Genomic DNA, 23,925 nt, shown 5'->3' with positions numbered 1-23,925 from the left:
ACTCATAAGAAATTGGTATGAGACATTTTAAAATATGACATCAATAGAATATATATTTTCCATCTCAGGTGATGACATATGGCCTGCCTGAAAGCCTTGTATTTATTAACGCCTCTCTTTGGACGATCATCTATATCTTGTATGAAATAATTCTTAAATAAAGATGGGGTATTACTTTAAAAATGAATGTGGAAAAGTCTTTGAAAAATTGCAAGCAGTTTTTAGGTTCTTATGTGATTCTTTTTTATATTTATTTTTTAGAAAACATTAGTTGTGGGCTGGAGAGATGGCTTAGTGGTTAAGTGCTAGCCTGTGAAGCCTAAGGACCCTAGTTTAAGCCTTGATACCCCAGGACCCACGTTAGCCAGATGCACAAGGGGGCAAACGCATCTGGAGTTCATTTTCAGTGGCTGGAGGCCCTAGTGTGCCCATTCTCTCTCTCTCTCTCTCTCTCTCTCTCTCTCTCTCTCTCTCTCTCTCTCTGCCTCTTTCTTTCTCTCTCTCTGTCACTATCAAATAAATAAATAAAAATGAACAACAAACAAAGTTAGTTGTAGTACATGAGTACAAGCCAATGAGAACTGGATAGCATTCTCCTAATAATGGTGCAATGGTCATGTTCATAGGCTTGATTCCCCTCTTAAATTATGAAGGTGAAACACAACTTCATGAATTAAAAGAAAATAGAATAGATATTATCTAAATAGATGCACCCAAACACACAAATTCATAATGTAAAATATAGCAAAGAAAAAACAAAGTGACTTAAGGTATGCCACCTCACTGACCTATGTGGCTCAATGATAGGCTCTTTTAATTTTGGAAAAAGCTGCGTGTGTGTGTGTGTGTTGGCTCTGCAAGGATGTTTAGTGGAGTCTAAGAACTAAGAGCCACATTCCTCTCTCTAGGGCAACAAAAATCTGCTTCAACATAAAAACCAGGTCAAATTAAGCAAAACAAAAAGCATAAAACAGCACAAATACAGAGCAGTATCTATATTTATGAAATGAAAAAAAAACCCTAAAAATTAAGGCCCAAGAACTTGAAATGTGGAGGATAGCTTATATGACAGACCAGTCAGAACTAAATCAGGGTCCATTAAAGTAGTGAAAAGAATCCTGAGGCATGCATGGATGAAAATCCCTAAATTCCTTGGCTGCATTCCTCAGAACTGACAGCACCATTTAGAGTCCATGCATTGTACAGTGTTGCCGGGGTTAGAGAACTGAATAGAGGAAATGGTGGATCTTTGAGTTCAGGCAAGGCTGTGAAGGAATTGGAAGCATACAGACTCCCGGTTGCAGCATCGGGTACAGGGGCATGTAGCATCAAAGCTAAACTATTAAAACGAGGGACTCGGACTGAAACAAGCCCCCAAATATGGCATGACACTGAAGCCATCATTATGGGAAGCCATGTTTATTTAGTATATACATGGTTTTGTTTTCTGCACTAAAAATAGTGATGAGAAGGCAACGATTTGGTGCAGAAATATGAGACAGATACAGAAAACAGCATGTGCCATGCCCTTGTTTGCATAGTGGAACATTGGATCATGTCATTTGGATTTGGGAAACTTGACCAATATAGCAGGGAAGTATTCTTCCCAAAGGCTTAGGATCTGATTTCATAGTTCATCACATGCTGGTCACTTTGTCTTAAGGGAATTGCAGCCCTGCTTTACAGCCAATCACAGCAAAGATAATCAAGGAAGACTAGGCAGGTAGGATGACTGCCACAGTTTGGGGGCTTCTGACCCTACCCTGTAGGAATTGTTGACAGGCGAACTCCAGGATCTCTTAGACATGACTGGGCTACGCGGTGGCTTACCCAGGACAACTATCTTGTTTTTTAAATCAGCCTGGAAAAGCCACAAGAAGTGAGTTAGTTCTCATTTTCGTTATGCATGCTGGCTCACTGCTCGCCATGCACACACAGCATGCCAAACTCTGGAACAGTAGCGAGCAGGAATGGTTCAAGTCTGCACACAGCAACCCTGCCTGTTCCAGTGTCCACACTCCAGGGTCAGCTGATGTTCTCACAGGCTCAGCACAGGGAGATATACAGAGGGGAGGTTTCAGTGCAATGTAAATGGCTTAGAACACTTATCAGAAATGCCTCACCTTTAAGAGAAAGCTTAATAAGTGTGTATTCGACACCCTCAAATATGATCTGTTTACTCGGCGCTTAGTGAACAGGCACAAAGTAGCATAGAGAATATTTGCTTTAAGTTTTATGGAAATTATCAAACATTTATTAGAGGCAAAATTTTCTAACAAAATACATGAGTAGAAAAAGATCTTAGGAGAGGGTATGGATAGTCGAATTTAATTTAAGCATTGGCTATTACCTGAGTTTTGATAATTTTTCAAAGTAAGCTAAGCTTTCTTACACATGAATGGCTTACTTCACTTTCAATAGCAGGCAGGACTAAGCAATGTAGTGTCTAGAAATGCAATGCTTGAAAACATTAGCAGGACTAAAAAAAACTTTAATAAAACATGTGGTTTCTCAACGTTTAACCAGATACTTTCATGATCATTAGTGGCAACTAAATGAAAGTCTTGAGTCTCTTAGGAGGGTATGTGCTTAGCACATTTGCCTAAGCATTGTGGAGAGAATGTCTGAAGTTCTTCAAAATCCATTCTTTGTGTCTTAACAAATGGGGCCAGGATGTCAGATTGGGAGATGGTCATTCTGAACCTTCCTTGTACCTAGCTGTGCTCATGTTGCATGTTTTGAAAGACTGGACTTGGGCAATTTCAATGATTCTCTTGGGCTCTCTCACAACTGTGGAGCACAATAACGGTGTGGGATGCTGCATGTTTGTATGTAAGAGAAATGTGTTTTTATCCTGTATGAGTTGTAATTCTTTTGAATTTTTGGGTATAGCAGCTACTACAATCTTGATCAATACAGAGACTCTATAAATATAAGGCTCATAGATTTTTTTTTTTAAGATAAAAGCTAAAAAGATCATTTGAGCATCTTGGAAGGACCAGAGCCTAATCTCCTTTGAAGTGACAAGGGGGGAACCTCTGAGGCTACTGCTTTAGATATTTTCTTGTGGAGCCACAATAACTCAGTGTCTTAGAAGAAACCCCAGAAAAAGCCATTCTGTGGCATCTTTAAGCACTCTGATTGCAACTTGAGCTCAGATCTTACAAGCCCTTTTTAAAAATATATAAAATATTATCTTGGCTAGAGAAACATCTGAGATTTATAATAATTTTTGCCATGAAAGATCCACAAACCCATAATGTCTTTATTTTTCAGGATCTTATAATCTAGAAAGTGGTAGTAAACTTTACTTTCATGGAACTTTTAGATTGCATATGACAGAATTGTTTTATTCTCTTAGAAAATTCTTTTCAAAGAATAAAATAAAATAAAATAGATATGAATTAAATAGTGCTGAAATGTATTCATAAAAAATATTTCTGTTATGGGCTGGAGAGATGGCTTAGGAGTTAAGGCATTTGCCTGCAAAGCCAAAGTACCTCGGTTCAATTCCTCAGGACCCACATAAGCCAGATGCACAAGGTAGCACATGCATCTGGAGTTCATTTACAGTGGCTAGTGTGCCCACTTTCTCTCTCTCTCTCTGCCTCTTTCTCTCTCACTCTCTCAAATAAATACATAAATAAAATTAAAAAAATTCTGTTATCGTCTCATGCATACTATTCTATGCCTATGAAGACATTATTTTATCTTTGCTTTCAATACTGTTACTTTCCTTATAATGAGAATAAAATTGGTTGATTCAATTTATATCAATATTTACAAGCATGGATGCTTTCAGTAAACTTGTATTATTTCTGTGGGTGGAAAACAGATTTCCTAAGTTAAAAAAACTCAATGGTAGGCCAAAGTTCAACACTTGTTCTTAAACACAAGACAAAATAGAGGACACAAAACTGTTTTTCTGGAGTTAGTTACCCCTGGTATACACTCCAATATTCTTTTTTTTTTTTCAAGATAAGGTCTCACTCTAGCCTAGGCTGACTGGAATTCATTATGTAGTCTCAGGGTGGCCTCGAGCTCACAGTGATCCTCCTACCTCTGACTCCCAAGTGCTAGAATTAAAGGTGTGTATCACCATGCTCAGCTACTACAATATTCTTGTAAAATGTTACTATTTCAAGTAACTTTGGTCTAAAGGAAAAAAAAAATTAGGATCACTCTAGGCTTAGAAGCAAAACTTCCCTATAATATAATGATTACATATTGTGATTGTCCATCTGTTTTCCAGGGCAGGTCATAAACTGTGTGAAAAAAATGTGGTACCCTTAAGGAGAGCTAAGTGCCAGCAGAGCTGCCAGGTTGCAGGGATCAGAGATGGCTGCTGTGCCAACTGCTACTAAAGAGTCACCCTTCCTGCATCCTCATTTTCTTTATCTTTGTGTAAGAGCAAGGTTCAAGTTGGCAATGCCAAAGACCATCTGTGGTGGTTTGATTTAGGTGTCCCCGATAAACTCAGGTATTCTGAATGCTAGGTTTCCAGATGATGGAGATTTGAGAATTAACACCTTAGGAGGCAGTGTATTGTGGGGGAGGGGGCTTATGAGTATTATGGCCAGTTTCCCTTTGCTAGTGTTTGGCACACTCTCCTGTTCCTGTTGTCCACCTGATGTTGGTCTGGCAGTAATATCTACCCTCTGCTCATGCCATCATGTTCCCTGCCATCATGGAGCTTCCCTCTCAAGCTTGCAAGCCAAAATAAACCTCTTTTTTTTCAACAAGCTGCTCTTGGTTGGGTGATTTCTACCAGCTATAGAAACCTGACTGCAACACCATAGAAACCTGACTGCAACACCATCCTAACCTCAGACTCTGCTGTACCTGATGATGGGTGGAAATGATGGGAGGTAAAGACTCCACCAGGAAGTGACTGAGGATGGCAGACACAATGCTGACACTTTCCAGTTGCTGCTCAACCTTTAAAAAGTCCAACGACTACCTTTGATTATGACATAAATTTTAGTTTGTTTTTTCTCCTCAATCTAGGCATAGTGTCATGCAGATTTGTCTTAAGTTTGGGGATGGAGGCCATGCTAGTGATGTTAGGAGGTCACATAACTTTTGCAAATCTTGTAACATGGTACATATTTAAATGCATACAACTACAGAAAGTCATAGAAAGACATGCAGTAAGCCACACACAAGATGCAATTACCTGTGGTTTGCGTGGACTTATCTCCTGTTGATAAGGGATTTTAGGGAGGAGAGAGAGTGAGGAAAGCTGCACAGGCTGAGAAAACTCACAGACAGGGTCAGATAGAGAGGCCAAAGGAGAATGAAATGCAGGGGAGGAAAACAGGCATCCAGGAAAAGGTGTAGCAGTTCGATCTCCAGAAGAAAATGATGGTGGCTTAAATATTGAGGAAAGACAAGATGTAATTACGCTTGTGCCCAGAATGGGGCTACGTCATCTTTAGAGATCATTTTCTTAAGCCTGAATAACTTTAAAGTTACCAAAATCCCCGGAAATGATGACAGTTATGGTCACAATGCTCTAAAGCACAACCTCTTCTGAATTTGATTTGAAGTCTCCATGGACATGATTAATCTCATTTGGTGGGTGGGTGCAGGTGGTGGGAGAAAAGAATACCTGCATTTTGTCATTCTGTATGTGATGGCTTCTTTTAAACATGAAGGTGAAATGATACAGTGCCTAAACCCTTGCAATGACTGAAATAGGTTACAAAGTGTAAACAGTAAGTTTTTGCATGATGTGAACTGGCTGGGTGCTCACCTGATGGGATAGACACTGTGCTTAGGCACGGTCTAAAGTAGGCAGAGCTTTCTGCAAATCAAGCCACCTATTTAGTCACGTCTTTAAAATGATTGTAGTGAAGGGTAACTTTGCTACTAACCCTAGACTGAGAGTCATATTTACTTACTGCAGTGAACTCCATCATTAGGCAGTATGCTTGTTTTATACAAAGGTGTAGCTGCTTATTTGGAAATAAAGGAACTATAGAGGAAATGACTCATATAATATGCAAAATTATTTAGTATAATAGGAAATATTGTTACTTCATCATTGCAGTATTTATAAGCAATACCTGAGTGGTTACTAACCTTGAGTAGTTAACAGCCTTTTCAGAACAGTCAAAAGGGCCTGGAGCACTATTTGGGTGTTTTACCTTTTATTTTATTTCATTTTTTTTTTTTTACATTTGAAAGTGTTTTATTTTAAAATGCCTATTTTGGAACATTCTTTTAAAAATAAAAATTCAAACTCATCATAGGAGGCATTAATATAAAGAATTTGTATATAGTGCCATGGCTCAACCACATACTGTTTCCACTTCCATCAGTTTTCTTATCTCTATAGTGGGAATAATATTTCCTCCCTCAGGGTTTTAACAATGAAAGATGTGGAGTTCTTAGAATACTGTCTGACAGTAAGATTTAATGAAGAGCCATCATTATTAAGTCATATTAAAGCACTAAAAAAACTATAAAAGATATGAATTTGAAACTATAGCCACAAAGGAATAATATGATAATGGAATTATATCATATATATTTACATATATATAAAACTATTTAAATATATAAATATAGACACAACATATAAATATTTGCATTTTGTGTTCAGTATGTTATGTGGTATGGTGTGGGTGGTATGTATGATATGTGGAGCATGCACATGTGTGTGCAGATGTGCATACCCCATGTACATGCACGTGGAAGGTAGAGGACAATGTTGGTATCCTCTTATCACTCATCTGCATATTTTGTTCCTGGAAATGGGGTCTCTCTCTCTGTTAACCTGGAGCTGCTGTTAGCCAGTGAGCCCCAGCAAGTCTCTGGTTTCTACCCACCCTGGGTGGGGATTATAGATGTACAAGGCCATGTCTAGCTTTTAAAAAATGTGGGCTCTGGGGAGTCTAATTTGGTGGTCTCTGGCTAGAAAGGTCCTCATGATTAAGTAACAAGTTCCCTTAATTACTGAGCAATCTCTGCAGCCCTATTTATAACATTTTATTAAACTTTAGTGTGTTCTCATATTTCCTCCACCCCTAACTTACACAATGCTTGAACTCCTTGTGAGGAATCTGTTAAGACAGTGTCAGAAAATAGATGTCTATTAATATGTTTTACTCTTCTACCTAATTGTAAGACTGGTTAGTTCTTCAGTAATTAGGCAAAATTAAAATACCTCATTACTGGTTTGTGCTGTTTGGCTGTATGTCTTGAGGTCGCTAGGATGTGTTGAAGTGCCTACTGGGTGTTTTAAGTATTCCGGTTTCTCTTCTTCCTCCTCCTCCATGATGTGCAGCTTTGGCACTGCCTTTACACTGTCCTGGCCACACCACATGGTATCTTGCTCTTGAGGTCCTGGAAGCCATGTTGGGTATATAACATCCTCATAGATTTTCTCATCTTCCTCACCAATGACAGGGAGGGTTGTAGGCCACATACCAAAATTGGTGCATGCAGAGGAAACAAATTTATCACCTAGGACTTCAAGAAATTTTGCAGCATCTGCAAAGCCCCTGTGCATTTTATTCCAGTCTGCAAACATGTGTGGAGTGGTCTTTATGGGATACTGAGGAGGTTGTGCTGTGGAGAAGGACATACTTGAGCGGGGGAAAGGTAACACAGAGGGAGATGATTTTGCCAGCAAGGATGTTGGGGGTAAAGAGGGAAGAAGAGAGGACTCCTTCTCAATTTCAAGGATGTCCTTGTCTAGGGTGTTTGGTTTGGCTTGGTCACCTGATAAATTCAAAGCACAAAATTTCTCTAATTCCTCCAAGAAGTTGTCCAGAAAACATGATGATGTTGGGGCCTGAGGGTTTGCTGGTGGACACCAATCTGTCAGGGAGAGACACTCTTGGGTAGTTCCTTGGAGCACTCCTTCATCTGGGCCAGGCAGAGCCTTGTGACTGAGAGGAGAGGCTGGTTCACTGGAAGCGAACTTAGAAATGAACAGGAATTATGATGCCAAAAAAATAAACAAAGAAAATGATGATAATGAATGAAATCACAGAGACAGAAATGCAGAAGTGTGGTAATCAATGTAGAAATGGTTTTATGTTGTAGCATAGATATAAACTAAAGATAATTGGAAGAAATATTTTTGAAATTAACCTGCTTAAATCATTGAGGATAATTGAACAACTTACTTGAGCAATGAAACACTATTAGTTTTTGAAGAGGTCATAAATGTCAAATGTATAGATAAAGATATCATAGAGAACTTGAGGGATGAGAGTGAACCCTTAAAAGACTTAATAGCTATCATTTTAGACTGTATTTACTCTTTTAAATTATGTTGCAAATGGATTGTAAGCATACATAAAAACCTACTGTTAAGCACTTTCTTCATCTCTGAATTTCGTTATTGTTCCTACTTCCTGCAGCACTCTCCAATCTTTTGAGCTTTCCAAATATTCTCATTTATGTTTTGGAGGCAATTATAACATATAACATAAATATTTTAGAGTATTAAACATGAACACATGTCTAAGGAAACAAGTTCTGAAAATATTTATTTATTTTTATTTATTTGAGAGAGGGAAGGAGGGAGAGAGAGAGAGAGAAAGAAAGAGAGAGAGCCAGGTCCTCCATCCACTGCAAACAAACTCCAGATACATGCGCCCCCTTGTGCATTTGGCTTGCATGGGTACTGCGGAAATGCACCGAGGTCCTTTGGCTTTGCAGGCAAGAACCTTAACCACTAAGCCATCTCTCCAGCCCCCTTATTTTTTGTTAGAGAGAGTGAGACACAGAGAGAGAGAGAAAGAGAGAATTGGCACACCAAGGCCTCAGCCACTGAAATTGAACTCCAGATGCTTGTGTCACCTAGTGGGCATGTGTGACCTTGTGCTTGCCTCACCTTTGTGCGTCTGACTAATGTGGGATCTGGAGAATAGAACATGGGTCCTTAGGCTTCGCAGGTAAATGAATTAACCACTAAGCTATCTCTCCACACCATTGAAACTATTTTTAACCAAAATGAAACTGAACTGATAAAACTTTTTGAAAGTTAAAAATAACATTCAAAGTAAATGTTTACACATAAGATGCTGACAGAACGTAAACTTCTGCTATGACTTCCATTATTTCTCAGAGATTTGGTATTTTATCTACAAGAGTATAATTTATGAAGCTTAATCTCCTGAAGTAAAAATATGCTTTTTAATATTTTAATATTATTGATTCATTTTGCATATTTAAAATAAAACAATAGAAGTACATTTTTAAAGATCCTGTCAGCCAAGGATGACTTTTTATTCTATTTTATTTTGTTCATTTATTTTGAAAGAGAAAGAGGCAGCTAGAGAGAATGGGCATGCCAGGGCCTGTAGCCACTGAAAATGAACTCCAGATGCATGCACCACCTTGTGCATCTAGCTTTATGTGGGTACTGGGGAATCAAACCTGGGTCCTTAGGCTTTGCAGGCAAGGACCTTAACTGCTAAGCCATCTCTTCAGCCCAAGGTTAAATTTTTAAAAATATTTATTTATTTATTTGAGAGACTGAGAGAATGAGAGAGAGAGAGAGAGAGAGAGAGAGAGACAGAGAGAAAGAGAGAGAGAGGGAGAGAGAGAGAGAGAATGGGTGCACCAGGGCCTTCAGCTACTGCAAATGAACTCCAGATGCATGCACCACCTTGTGCGTCTGGCTTACGTGGGTCCTGGGGAATCGAATCGAGGTCCTTTGGCTTTGCAGGCAAATGCCTTAACTGCTAAGCCATCTCTCCAGTTCCCCAGGGTAATTTTTTTTTTAACACAAATTCCTAAGAAGTACTTCTGGAAGAACTGCCTTGTATCTTATATCTATCTTCTCTGATCTTCCCTTGCTTGATATTTTGGTATCTTCTCTGATCTATCCTTTCTGGGCAATGAAGAAATGCTACTTGCTATGTATGCAAAGATCTTGAAAGAGGCTGGTGAATGACCATTCACTTTAAAACTTCCCAGATAGTTGACTTCACTCTGTGAGGAAGACAATCTTAAGAGGATTCTGGAGAAGCACCTTTTGGTTAATTGCTTATGCACTCTCTTGTACCTTTGGCATTGGCATGTCTAAGTGCACAGTGTAGTCCTCACCTAATAATTCCTTTTGTGTCCAATCATAAGAATGGGATGTTAAGAGATTCTATTTAATTTTTTTAAACAGATACATGATATTTCATTACGGGGTTTCATTAATGGCATAAGGTGGTCACTAAACTCATGGGAGCATCTTACTACAAAATTCAGGAATACAGGTTGCTTAGCCACTGATAAAAAGTGACAGTGTGTATATACATTGCGACTGGATTGACAGGCACACCAATTTTGTAGATGTTGCGATTTTAATAAAATGTAAATTACTGTAGTTCATTTGATAGTCTAATGAAGTTCCTGTATTGTCTAAAATTCCATTTTATGTTCCTTGTTATATAAAACAAAGTGTTTGGTTTGGTTCTAATAATTAGATTTTGAAAATATGTGAACTTGAGCTTAATACTCAAGGTCAATACTTTTACTTTTTTTCTGTATAGGACATGTGTATGAGAGATGCACCATCATTCTTACAAGCACTATCACCATCAGTGTCTACTACTGCTCATTATGATGTCATTACCTCCACAGTCACCATTATACTTGTTAACAGTAAAGCTTTAAAGTGGACTTTATTATGCTGAAAATTAATTTAAGTATTATGAAGTATTAAGTAATAAGAGATATCTGTCTCTATTGTAAAAAATATACCTAACATGCATATAATAAAAATTAAAATTATTTTATATTCCAGAAGATTCTATTGGATTCCATTATGCTAAAAGTAGAAATAACATAAACTCACATGTGAGTTTCCCCTCAAATGTCAAGGAACATGGTTTGAATTTGTCAAATAATGAGTCAACAACTATCAATGAGTTCCTTTCTGTATTTGCAAATATAAGTTAGAAAATAGATGTAACATTTAGTTTTTGTATCACACCAAATTTCTTTTCCTAAAAATCATTTAATACATTAGTGAGAAATTTCCTCCATTGAGCCAATGACATCACAACATGGATATCAAGTTGAAAGAAAACTGGTATTTCTTTCAAAATTAAGGACATAACTTTTTCAATGCAGTCAAATCAAGATACTAATTAGTTATTAATCAAATCTATGCTTCTATTTAAATTTGGTATATACAGATAAACAGAAAATATATTTAAATCATATTCACCACAAGGATTAAAACGCTGTTGTTAAAAGTGGTATCTGGAGGAAGTAAGTATGTGAACATATATGTTTTTCTTCCTCATTTATATATGTCATGGTCAGTTGCTTGAAATTTATCTGACAGTTCTTTTAAGATGAATGTGTAATGAACAAGAGAAATGAATGTGTAAAGAGTCTTATCTTTTCTCTTTATCAGTAGTAATACTGAAGGGAGAATGTTGATCTCTAAATGGTCAGCCCTGGTAGTAAAGTAAGTATATTTAAGGAGATTCTGGAAAACTTCATAATCAATCAAACAAAATTGGATAGTACCAAAGTGTTTGATTATACAATGGCAAAAGATTGAGAGTAACTACCCACAACTGAAACCCAGTCCTCAAAGATGAGAATGAATAAAATGCTAAGCCTTAGCTCTTTTAAAGAGATTTATAGGTTATTTACTTATGTAAGATAATTCTAGGACTCATTTTCCAGAGAGAAACAATCTGGAAAAACAATCTTGCATTAGAACATGACACAACTTCACCCTTTTATGATGTTGACATGCTAGCCATAGATGGTCTATTTTCTCATGTTCTAGCCTTCTCAATTAAAACAACTACTATATTATGCAATTTAACACATTGTTGGGAAGAACTTAACAATATTTTGAAAATAATTCATTGGTGATTTAAAATTATATACTTGGAAGTTAATGAAAAGAAGAAACCCGTAAGTACATTCACAAAATATATTATAATTTATAACTGAGAAGAAATGTTAAAAAATCAGTCACATTATGAATAAAGCAGGAGGTTGGCCTTTTGTAATTAACAAATTCTGAAATATTTTTAAATTACATTTGAGAAAGATGATAGTCTTTAGTTACTAGCTCAACTGAAAGAGCAGAACTGGTTATTTGAAAACTAATGGAATAAATGAAGACTTCTAATAATTTATCATACTTTCATACAAACTAAGAAACAAATAAAATTATAGGTTACAATTAGAAAATAATACTTCAGCCGGGCGTGGTGGTGCACACCTTTAATCCCAGCACTTGGGAGGCAGAGGTAGGAGGATTGCTGTGAGTTCGAGGCCACCCTGAGACACCATAGTGAATTCCAGGTCAGCCTGAGCTAGAGTGAGACCCTACCTCGAAAAAAGAAAGAAAAAAAAAAAAAAAAGAAAAAAAGAAAAAAAAAAAAAAGAAAATAATACTTCAACACTCATTCTTTGTAGAAAAGGACCCAAAACCAATTTATGGAACACTGTCGACTTAATAATCAGGTCTTATTTAGATATACCATTTGGATACACAAATATATATGTGCAGGTATATGTATATAGAACATTTTATATTGAGTTTTTATACATATTTCTACATATAATTGTAATCACATCTATTATGTGTAATATTCATAAAATTATACTATTTATACAATTTATACAAATAGATATAAAATCAACTTTTTGAAAATATTATTTCTGAAAACATGTATATACCTATATATATTCTTTATATATATATTCTATATATATACATATATACATATATATGTATATATAGTTTTTGCTAATTCCATTCTCAAGCTAAAATATTGAAAGACGCATTACCAAGATAATTTTATACACACACACACACACACACACACACACACACACACGATCTTGGTAATGTTTCTTTCAAGAATTATCTTGGTAATGTTTCTTTCAAGAATTATCTTGGAATTAGTGAAAATATACATTATGTCTTTATGCCATTTGGAGAAAATTATATCATATTTACTGTCATGGAACTCACATGTGTAGAAATGTAACACGTAAATCCCTTTGTGTGCAGTAGATGTGACAGTTAACTTAATATCCCCCAATCACATGCTAATATTCTTATTCCTAGATTCCGAGTAATTCATGAACATGATAGAAGAGCTTCTTACCTTACTGGAACCTAGGCTGTGAATTCTGTCACTAGAGTAGCTGTGGGGTACTGGAGGGTCAGGGTCATCATCAGCACTGGTGGAGTTCTTCTTGACAACTTCCACGTAGGACACGGGGAAGATGCCTTGTCTGCTGCTGCCTGGGATTTTACCTTCATACCAGTTTTGATCAACTCTTTTAAGAAGAATAATCCTATCACCCTGTAATGAGCATTAAGAAAATGCATTATAAATAGAGACACAGTAATATAACACTTATAATTGTCATCGCTTTCTCATAAACAACAGTTTGCCATTTAGGAAAAATTTTACACTTCCATTTTTGCTTGATCAGAGGAGTGCAAGTAAGGTAGTAGCAGTTACTAGAAAAACACAGACTATGTATATCCAATCAAACTATCCATTCATGACATTTGAATCTTCACTAACGGATACTTGGTTAATCTGAATAGGCTTAGACATGTTTGATACTGGTATCATGTGAAATAATTTGTAGAAGTTATATTTTAAATACTTTTATTGTTTATTTGCATGCAGAGAAAGAAAGGGAGAAAGAATAAAAATGAATGTGAATGGGTGCACCAGGGTCTTTTGCCACACCAAATGAACTCCAGAGACATGTGGCACTTTGTACATCTAGCTTTACATGGATATGAAGAATAGAATCCAGGTCATCAAGCTTTGCAAGCAAGTGCCTTTGACCACTGAGCCATCTCTACATTCCAGAAGTTATTTATTTTTTTACTTTTTTGGTTTTCCAAGGTAGGGAGGGTCTCATGCTAGCTCAGGCTGACCTGGAATACACTCTGTAGTTTCAGGGTGGTCTCAAACTCATGGTCATTCTACTACCTCTGCCTCCCGAGTGCTGGGATTAAAGGCCTGTGCCTCCACACCCAGCTTGGAAGTTATTTTTAAACAGATCATTTTAAAAGGTACCATCTCAATGACAGTAGCATTTTCTTCCTTTCTTCCTTCCTTCCTTCCTTCCTTCCTTCCTTCCTTCCTTCCTTCCTTCCTTCCTTCCTTCCTTCCTTCCTTTCTTTCTTTCTTTCTTTCTTTCTTTCTTTCTTTCTTTCTTTCTTTCTTTCTTTCTTTCATTCTTTCTCTCTCTCTTCCTTCCTTCCTTTCTCTCTCTCTTTCTTTTTTTAACTTTTTATTATAATCTATTTCTTCTTTTTACATTTACTTATTTATTTTTTATTTTCACAACTTTTATTAACATTTTCCATAGTTATAAAAAATATCCCATGGTAATACCTCCCCCTCTTTTTTGTTTTTTTTTTAAATTTTTTTTTGTTTTTTATTTTTATTTATTTATTTGAAAGTGACAGACAGAGAGAGAAAGAGGCAGATAGAGAGAGAGAGAAAAAAAAAAAGAATGGGCACGCCAGGGCTTCCAGCCACTGCAAACGAACTCCAGATGTATGCGCCCTCATGCATCTGGCTAATGTGAGTCCTGGGGAATCGAGCCTTGAACCGAGGTCCTTAGGCCTCACAGGCAAGCGCTTAACTGCTAAGCCATCTCTCCAGCCCTCTTTTTTTTGTTCTTATCTATGTCAGAGTTGATGGAATGCCCCCACCCCTGGAAGGTTTAGGAAGGTATGTCTCAAATGGGTTGCATAAACCAACTGCTGGAAAGGACAAAGATGAATGGCACACCACTTTCCTTCTTTAATTTACATGTGCAAAAAAGGCACAGATTATGAATGAACAGGGTGGGTGCAAAATGACACCCTAAAATATCCATAGATATAGCCAGGACTGACATCACCCTGGTTTGATCAGGATGTGTAACACCAGCATTCATTCGGATTGGTGGGTAGCTATGCTATTTTTGTCACTAAGTATTCCTACTGAATCTTGGGCTTTTGTAGCAGTGGAAGTTCCTCCAATCACTATTATGCTTTCCATAATGACCAAGTCAATACCATAGTACTTGATTTGGCTTTTAACTCAAAACCACACATGTTTCAGAACCTGCTGCTTCCTCAAATAGGCAATGCAGACTTTTGGGGAGCTGGGCCTGATCAGGTATGGAAGTGACACCCACTTATCAGTCTCAGCACAGGAAGCATATTCAGTACTAGACAGTTTGCTCTTTGTCATAGTTGTGTGGTTTGATGAGTTGTCTCATCAGAGCAGAGCATGCTGAAGAAAAGTAAATTCCTCCAAATATCAAAACTTGATCAGATTTTTTACTAAACCAAGAATAGGCAGTCACTAGCTAGGCTGCTATATGGCTTGTATGATGCACCAGGAAAGTCTGTCCTTCTGTCCTTCTGTTCATGTACTTCTATGGTGTTTCTCTATGCTGTATGCAGCATGAAGTGTAACAGAGAACCAGCTAATGGTGAAGAATTAGGACTGAAAGGAGAGTGGGACCTGGCTCTGCCAGGCATGGTACTGTGGACTTGCCTTTCACTGCACTCGATTAAGGTTTCATCAATAGGCATGGGATTTCCTAGGCCCTGTATTATTATTATTAATTAATAATTTATTATTGTCTGTTCTGTGTTATGTGAAGAAGTGGCTGTTTTAAGCAAGATCTAGACACAGAGGCTCCCAAGATCTCAACACTGAAGCAGACCTAAAATAAGCCCAACATGGCTCAGGGAAATTTGTGGAAGAGGGGGCGGAAAAAATGTCAGAGGCACACGTTGGGTCATGACAGGCAGAGACATTTTCTCTTACCCAAAACCGAAGGCTAACCCCACAATGCACGACCCATATACCCCAACAAGGAGGGTCCCTGTGAAGGGGGGAGGACATGGAGGAGGCTAACCATGGTACCAACTTGAGTGTATTCACTCACTACAAAAATAAAGAAAAATAAAAAAATAAAGTAAAAAATAATGGAAGTGGTTCATTTATTCTTCTCAACTATGTAGGGTGACAAGTTAAAAGATGTCTTTTTATATCACTAAGATGAATTGCTGATATTGGATAGGTTTCTAGTGTAATTCTGATAAGTCATAAAGGATGATCAAGGAAACAGGATTGTACTGATGGATCTTCAGAAAGGTTCCCCAAAGAGGAAATAACTTCATTTCTTTAGGACCTTTTCTGGAGGCCAAGGTATCTCAGAAAAAACTAACTACTGGGATCCCTTTAAAAAAAACTGAGTAACAAGGCAATGGAACAATGTTTTTAAAAAACTGAATAACAAGGCAATGGAACAATATTTTGAGGTGTTTTAAAGTTCTTTTCTCTCTCAATGTTCCCATGCATAACTATTTGATATCTAGCTGAGGCATCCCTTAGGAGGTCCTGCTTCTCAGACAAACTCATGAGGCACTTTCTGAGCTTTCTGTATCACAAAGAACCCCCTGTGGAAGTATGCAAAGATCAGAGGTAACTAATTCTGGGCATTCCCAGGAGTCCTTTGTAGAAAATATAAAATGGTCTAAGAAAGAAGGTAACCTATTTTGGTCTCAAAGATTTACAATTTACTGCAAATGCATGGATGAAGTGCACAGCTGGGTTACCTTTCTCAGTGAGAGCTCCACATTTGTGTCTGCATTGAAATTATATTTGGCTATTGCTTCTCCAATCTCTCCAGGCTGGGCTGGGGGAGGTGGCCTTGCAGGCTGTGCTTTTTCAGGAGGTGTTAGTTTCTACAAAGGAAAGCACTCATTAATCTTGAACTTTGATAACTTTTGGAATGATCACCCGCAGGAGATAAAGGGAGCAGACATACCTCTACATATGAGATTGGGAAAATGCCCACTCGTCCATAATGCTCTCCTTCATACCAGTTTTGATCAATTTTCCTGAGGATGTACACAGTGTCTCCTTTCTTAAAGGACAACTCCCTGAAAGAGACATATTGAATTGGACCTTTTCTGGATATATACCAGTTATTCATAAGATCAGTATTCTCCCTAGGTGTGTCAGAAATGTACTTTCCACCTGTAAAAATTTGCCAAGTTTAGTTAAAGATTTTCCTTGCAAATTATGATAATTCACTTATAATGTAATTTAGAAATTATTTTTAAAGGAGAACAAGTATCAGCATTCCATGCCATATAGATCATATCCTAGACTACGTGAAATTTGAGAAAAGAGATTGTGATTATCTTACTAGTTTATAGTTGAGGCTTGTGAAATTTGTAAAATAATGGGATTTATTTGCACTGACATTTTAATGTCTGTCCTGAAGGTGTTTAACTAGTCATCCATTTATCATTTGCTTTAAAAAAATTCTTTCTTTCTCTTTCTCTCTGACATAAAATATAAAAATTTAGTAATTATCCTTCTCAGTCTTCCTTTTTAATTCAATTCTTTGACTAAAATTAGAAATGAACGTAGGGTTTGGGGTGCAAGGACTTTCCTGGACCTTTAGCACTCCGTTACACTTGGTGACTATGATATCTCACTGTCTTATACACTTGTTTTCCACTCCCTAGGCTGCTGCCTTATTTACTTCAGAATTTTAAGTTGAATCATTTATTAATGAAGAGTATATGAGGAAGAGAGGTTTACACGAGATATAGGATACTTTTCATTGATAAAAAGATAATTGCATAAATTTGTATATTAAAATGACTATTAGAGTGCTAAAATCTTTATATCAAAATCCATTACACTTTTAGCAATCTTTAAAAAGGAGGTCTACAGAGATTTACATTTAAATATAGTACTTCTTTCTTTTACACAATGCCTGATGCAGAAACAAATATACATATATATTTATATACTATACATATAATATATAAAACATTTATAACCCAATAGTCTTGTTGGTACCAAGTTCATTTTTTTCTAGATGAAAGTAGCTTTAAAAATGAGTATGTATGGAAATTACAGGCAATTAATTTTTTCTTTAAATATGAAAAGTAGAATTCTAGAAAAAGGGAAACTGCCATATTTTCCAGTTTTCAAAAATGTGTCCCTGACTAGAGTCCCATTTTGATGTATTTGCTAGCATTTTCTTCTTTTTTGATGTATTTTCTTATAGAGGTTACTGATGACCTAGAAGAAATTAGTTTATAATTATTTTTGTTATTTAAATATTGGGACATTGTTTTTGGTGAATTACTTTGCTATACTTTTATTTTATTTTATTTTATTATGCATGATGTATTAAGTAACTGAAATAGCCTTTAAGATACATATTTATTTAAAACAGATACAAGTAACTCTTATCCATAAATATGCACAAAAATTCATATCTATTAATTAAGATGACTTAAGTATGTGATTGGTCCTACAGTTTTTAATACTGCTTGGGAATGTGTGTCTTTGAAAACTGCATGACTCATCTTTCACCCTGACTTTCGTGTCAAATATAGAACTATCCTGGAGATGATGGATGGCTCCTCTTTTTATTTTCTGAGAAAAGAACAAGCTGAATATCATTAAGTTGCAATCAGATCAAACTATTTATAGACTGTGAGGAGCAATTTTCTTTATTAAGTCAAATTATGAGATGGCTGTATAAGTGGTTATGGAAACTACTTCACCAAAAGCTTACACAACCAGGTTTTATTAGTTTGGAGAGACCCAATCATGCCATTGGGGCATGATGCACAGTGCCATTTTCATTACCATAGTAGTATAAGGGACAGCAAAATTCCCTGACCCTCACTTAGGACAACCAAGAAGAGGATGGCATGGATGGCACAGAGTGAGGGGCTTTTCACATGGAACAAACTAAGTTGAGAGACACAGCCTATGCCTTCTCTGTGCTGCAGATCATCTTCCACTTCATTTGTTTAGCCTAAGCTGATCTGGAACTTACTGTTTAGTCCAAGATGGCCTCCTGAGTGCTAAGATTGAAAGCATGAGCCACCACACTTGGCTTCATCTTTTTTTTTTTTTTTTCCTTTCTTTTCCTTTTAGAATTTAGGGTTCTTTAAAAAAATTTATTTATTTATTTATTTATTTATTTATTTATTTATTTATTTATGAGAGGGGGGTAAATGGGCACACCAGGGCCTCTAGCTATTGCAAATGAACTCCAGACACACGTGTATGCACCGTCATGTGCATCAGGCTTATATGGGTTCTGGGAAATCAAACCTGGGTCCTTAGGCTTTGTAGGCAAGCACCTTAACTGGCAAGCCATTTCTCCAGCCCTATTCTTTCTTTTTTTATTTATTTTTTTTTTTGGTTTTTTGAGGTAGGGTTTCACTCTAGCCCAGGCTGACCTGGAATTCATTATGTAGTCTCTGGGTGGTCTCCAACTCACAGTGATCCTCCTACCTCTGCCTCCCGAGTGCTGGGATTAAAGGCATGTGCCACCACACCCTGCTATTCTTTCTTTTTGAAGCTTGTTTTTTTTTTTTTTTTTTTTTATTAAGACTTCACAGAACACCTATGAATCCTGGGCAGACACCCATCCTCTATATGTTCTGCAATTCCTCAGGGAAGTAGATTCTTAAGGAAGTTTTTGATTATAGCAAAGAGGAAATAAAATACATGCTTAATGTCATTATATTGCAACATCCATCATACAAATTGTCACATCATCCCCAAAGAACAGGAATGGGTGGAAAGTCATTTGTTGTTAAATGGGCAGCTTACCAGTGGCTACACCACTGGTGAACTTGACTCCTGCTGTCCCAGGAACCATTAGCTGCCATTAGCTACTCTGAGAGGTGTGGCGTCTCAGGTATTCTTCCCTCTAGATGGTGAAGTATTGACAAGCTTAATCATATGCAGAAAAGCGTTGTTGGCCAGGAAATTCTACTCTATATAATTTATTTTGTTGTAGCAATGGAAAACTAACACAGATTACTTATCTAATCAAAAGGTGTAAACTTTTCTTCAAGATTTTAGTTTTAATACCAGATTTAAGCCATGGTTAATATTTTAATTTCTAAATAGGATCTTTCTATGTAGTTAATTCCCTATCTTGTCAGTATTACCAAATTCTGAGTTATTTTGTATTCTTATGTCTTCTATCACAGGAAGAGTATGGAACTAGTAACTCATATTGTATAACAAATAAATGGAATATTTGTTGTTATGTATATTTAGTTTAAGCAACAGTACAATTTAGTGGAAATCTGTAATGAATTCAGTTTATTGGATTCTAATGAAGACCAAAGTTTCCTAAGTTCTGTGCCCATGGGCCATGGAAGATCTAGTCAATTCCCTGCTATGTCTATCATGTCCTCAGTGATGACTTTCCTGAACCACTGGCTTCTTGGATAAACAAATTCCAAAGAAACAGGCTGAAGGAATTAATGCAACCCAGGCCTATGAAAACCCCAATATGAAAGGACTACAAGAGGGCTTTGCTTAGCATCCTCAAGTTCTGAGTGCTGAGAGGTGGAGATTTTGTTTTACTTAAACACCCCACAGACTGTCATTGATGTAGGTGGACAAATAAATTCCATTAAATGTGATTTAAAACTCATTTTTTCTCAATTAACTTCAAAATTAAAATAAGTTATCCCATTCTGATTAGTAATTCTGAAAGAACTAGTTGACTAAACTATGGAATTGGAAATTGAGTCTTACTTGTAACACACTCTACTACAATGTTTATCTTTTAAACTGTTACTGTGTCATCAAAGCTGAGTTCAATCATACAACGAACTTTTTTCCTACTTACTTAGATGTCTGAGCCTTGAAATCATAAACAGCTTTTGCAGGCAATTTCTAAAAAGAAAAGTAAATTATCACTAATTTAAAGTTTAGATTTCCTACAAGAAAGCAGTTTGACATGCATGGAAGTAAAATGAAACCCCAAGGAATTATTAGGCATATACCATATAAGTCTTATCTACAATTTACCAGCCCTGATTACCTCTGGATTTAGATTTGTAAGCTCTAATAGGGATATAGTAGCACCTTCATCATATTTAATTTTAGGAACTAAAAAAAGACTCATATCATAATGATATAAAACACCTTCAGAAGGTTCTGTCCTAGTTGCAATCTGACTACTAAAAAAGGTTTTCCAGAGAAAATATAGGTTATCAATATATGGAACAATATTAGTTCAATAATTATAGGGAGGCTAGTTATCAGCCAAAAATACAGATGTGATCATCTTGCACCCTTGGAGGGCTTGGGAAACATTTGGTTCATCCTTCAGTTATGATGTTGTACACATATTTACCCTCAAACTTAGGGTCTCACAAATGTACCTGAGGCACCATGTACCCAGTATCTAGTGGCCACCAGCAGAATTTTCCACCCTACTTTCTTTCCCTGTGATTTCACAATGAGTTCCAGGAAACAAGCAATTTCTGACTGCATGGGGGTTGCACAGGCACTGGACGCTCTAACACTTCTGAGTTCTTTTGGAGTGGCTTACGACTTGGAGGGTATATAGGAACAAGTGCTTTAACCCTATCTCAGGGGCATAGATCAAGAGTTAGTTAGTACATAGATAGTTACGAGGGGTGATGTTATAAGAACTAGAAGGATAAAGGGTATTTTTTGGGGGTGCTCTCCAGCAAAAGTAAGTCAACAGGAAGTGTCTGTGTCAAATTTGAATTGATTTGCAACACAGTTGACATTGGGCTCGCTCCTGGGTCAGTGGGCCAGGAGATATACAGAAAAAGGTCTCTAAACAAAGCAGGGGAATGCAAGACTCTTTGAACTACAACTGTTAATTCATAGGTGCCAGGAAAGAACTCAGAAAAGTTTCACTGCTTTAAATGGACCATAGCTGGCCAATGACAGCAGCTCAGGTCCTAGACTCAAGCTCCAAGCATATTTTTTCTAGATTGTCAGTTATTATTTTAATGCTCCACTCTGAGTTCTTTATTAGTGACTTTGGATATAAATTTGGCTGGTAAGTGCTTTATCAAATAGGTTCTGTAAAAAGACCCTAATATTGTTAAAATTACTACCTCTTTTTCTGGAGTTCCTCTTCGTTCCCTAGGTGTACTTCTTCCCAAGTCAGTCAAAGTAGATGAGTAACTTCTAGGGGATTCATGTTCTATTAGAAAGGATGGGACAGATAGAGTGAGTATTCACTTCATTGAAAGGAAAACAATCATCTACTTTCACTGGTGGCAAACATTTTATCCTCAAATACAGACACCATGGACAGAAAGCTCATAGTTAACTATAAAGTTGTGACAAACACAAAAACATGAACATTTCAAAAGGAGAATTATCCAAGTGGCAGAAGTGTTATAATCATCTATATGAATATAATCATTATACTGCTAATCAATTATCCTGTAGAGCCTGGTATAGGTGATACACAGTTACAGGATTTATTTTTTATTTCAAAAATATGCAATGCTTATTATTCTTATTTTGCTTCTAATATGTCATTACTATTATAAGATATATAGAAGATGGAGAATTTGGAAATGGCAATAATTTGTAGAAACAAATGATTTGTGGAACATAATTTGAAGAGTAATGAAAAAGGAAGATAGAAACTAAAGATAGTATCACAATAACAGGATTATGGTCATATTCCCTCCCCTCTCCCCTTTCTCTTTTTCTGTTTATAAATGCTCATGAGTCTTTTTTTTTTAATGAGTCTTAATATGTCATCTTATTTGTGGCCTTCCTTTGTCCCAAGTGATAAAATAACTAATCATAAACTAAATATTTATTTTAGAAAACAAAGGGATAAATAGAAAGCCACATATGAAGTAGCCAGTTTGTTTATGAAATATTAAGGTTTTTGTTTAACTTAAAGCAAAATATAATTACATTAGAAAGTTATGATTTCAAGTATCTCTTAGCAGTATCTTACACCTTACACATTTATGTGACTCATATATAGAAATGCTGAACGTTTTCTGGTAATCTATGCAATACATGGTCACCTTCAAAGTAAAGACTGGAAGTATTCTGGTAGTCTAAAATTCCTGTTACAGAATTTTACCAATGTAACTGGATCAAAGTTTTAAAAAAAATTCTTTCTTTTATTCCTTTAGCAAATTCAGCTATATTAAATGGTATTAATCATTAAGATAAATCTTATTTCATCCATCCAGGACTTTAAATGTTGGGTTCATAAGAAAAAATACTTTCTAAGGTTTGACAAATCAGGATGACCTGATTGCTTGCAAATGTGATACCAGTTACATGGATGGAAAGACCTGTAAGGACACCTGTCTTAAGCCTCTGTGAATTGTGAATTCCAAAGCCTATACACTTAGGAAAGTATGATCATAAGCATTTAAGATAAAACTTAACCAAGTATTTTCATGCATGTGACAGGATTATAGACATGTATTTTTTCCAACCCAAGTCTTTTATGACTATAGGGTTCTCATAATAACCATAAACTATGAATTTCTTTTAGTAATTCATGGAATACAAACTATTCTGTAATGGAAAGTAAATATTTTATTAAAGAACAGAAATATTTCTTAATGTATTCCAACTTCCTCTAAAAACATGTTCAACAATGTACTATATCTGCATATAAAGTGAGAGATAATTGTCTTTATTATCTTTATTTTAAATAATTTTGTAATTGCTAATTACAAAGTTGAAGAAAGTAGGCAGCTAATTTTCTAAAATTAGGAATTAGATTCTGGCTTGTCTCATTCTGAAAAACTGCAGTCATAAAATTGAGTTTATGACTTTCTAATTTAATGTTTTGCTGCATGTTACAAAGCACAAATAAAAGCAAAGGTAAACATTAGTAAAATAAGTAAATTTATCCAATGGCTAATAACAATTTTTGCCATATATATTCCATTGTTGTGAAATTTCAGAAATGTTTCCTTTTGTGTATAGAAATTGCACTTTATGCAGCAAATTATGAATTTGTTGTGTTTTGTATTTCTTCCATATTATTTAGCACCTGTGCAACCTAAAGCACTTTTTTATTAATCTTCTTGGTCCTCAGTTCCTTCCACAGATTCCTGCCAGCTTTAAGTAGCCAACAAAG

General features: G+C 36.2%; 1 protein-coding gene across 32 annotated transcripts in view; it reads right to left on the bottom strand.

Annotated features, from left to right (window-relative positions):
- The window catches only part of Sorbs2 (sorbin and SH3 domain containing 2), a 381,956-nt gene that overhangs the window by 12,431 nt on the left and 345,600 nt on the right, over positions 1-23,925 (bottom strand). For all 32 annotated transcript variants that reach the window (XM_045142050.1, XM_045142051.1, XM_045142046.1 and 29 more), the window contains 5 exons: positions 21,911-21,999; positions 20,662-20,708; positions 16,798-16,912; positions 16,586-16,714; positions 13,101-13,301 (listed from right to left, as the gene is read on the bottom strand). In XM_045142050.1, coding sequence (XP_044997985.1) covers positions 13,101-13,301; positions 16,586-16,714; positions 16,798-16,912; positions 20,662-20,708; positions 21,911-21,999 — 581 coding nt within the window. The remainder of the gene's footprint in view (positions 1-13,100; positions 13,302-16,585; positions 16,715-16,797; positions 16,913-20,661; positions 20,709-21,910; positions 22,000-23,925) is intronic.

The sequence above is a fragment of the Jaculus jaculus genome, chromosome 1 (genome assembly GCF_020740685.1).
Source record: "Jaculus jaculus isolate mJacJac1 chromosome 1, mJacJac1.mat.Y.cur, whole genome shotgun sequence".
NCBI lineage: Eukaryota > Metazoa > Chordata > Mammalia > Rodentia > Dipodidae > Jaculus > Jaculus jaculus.
This window is presented reverse-complemented; position numbering and strand designations above follow the sequence as displayed.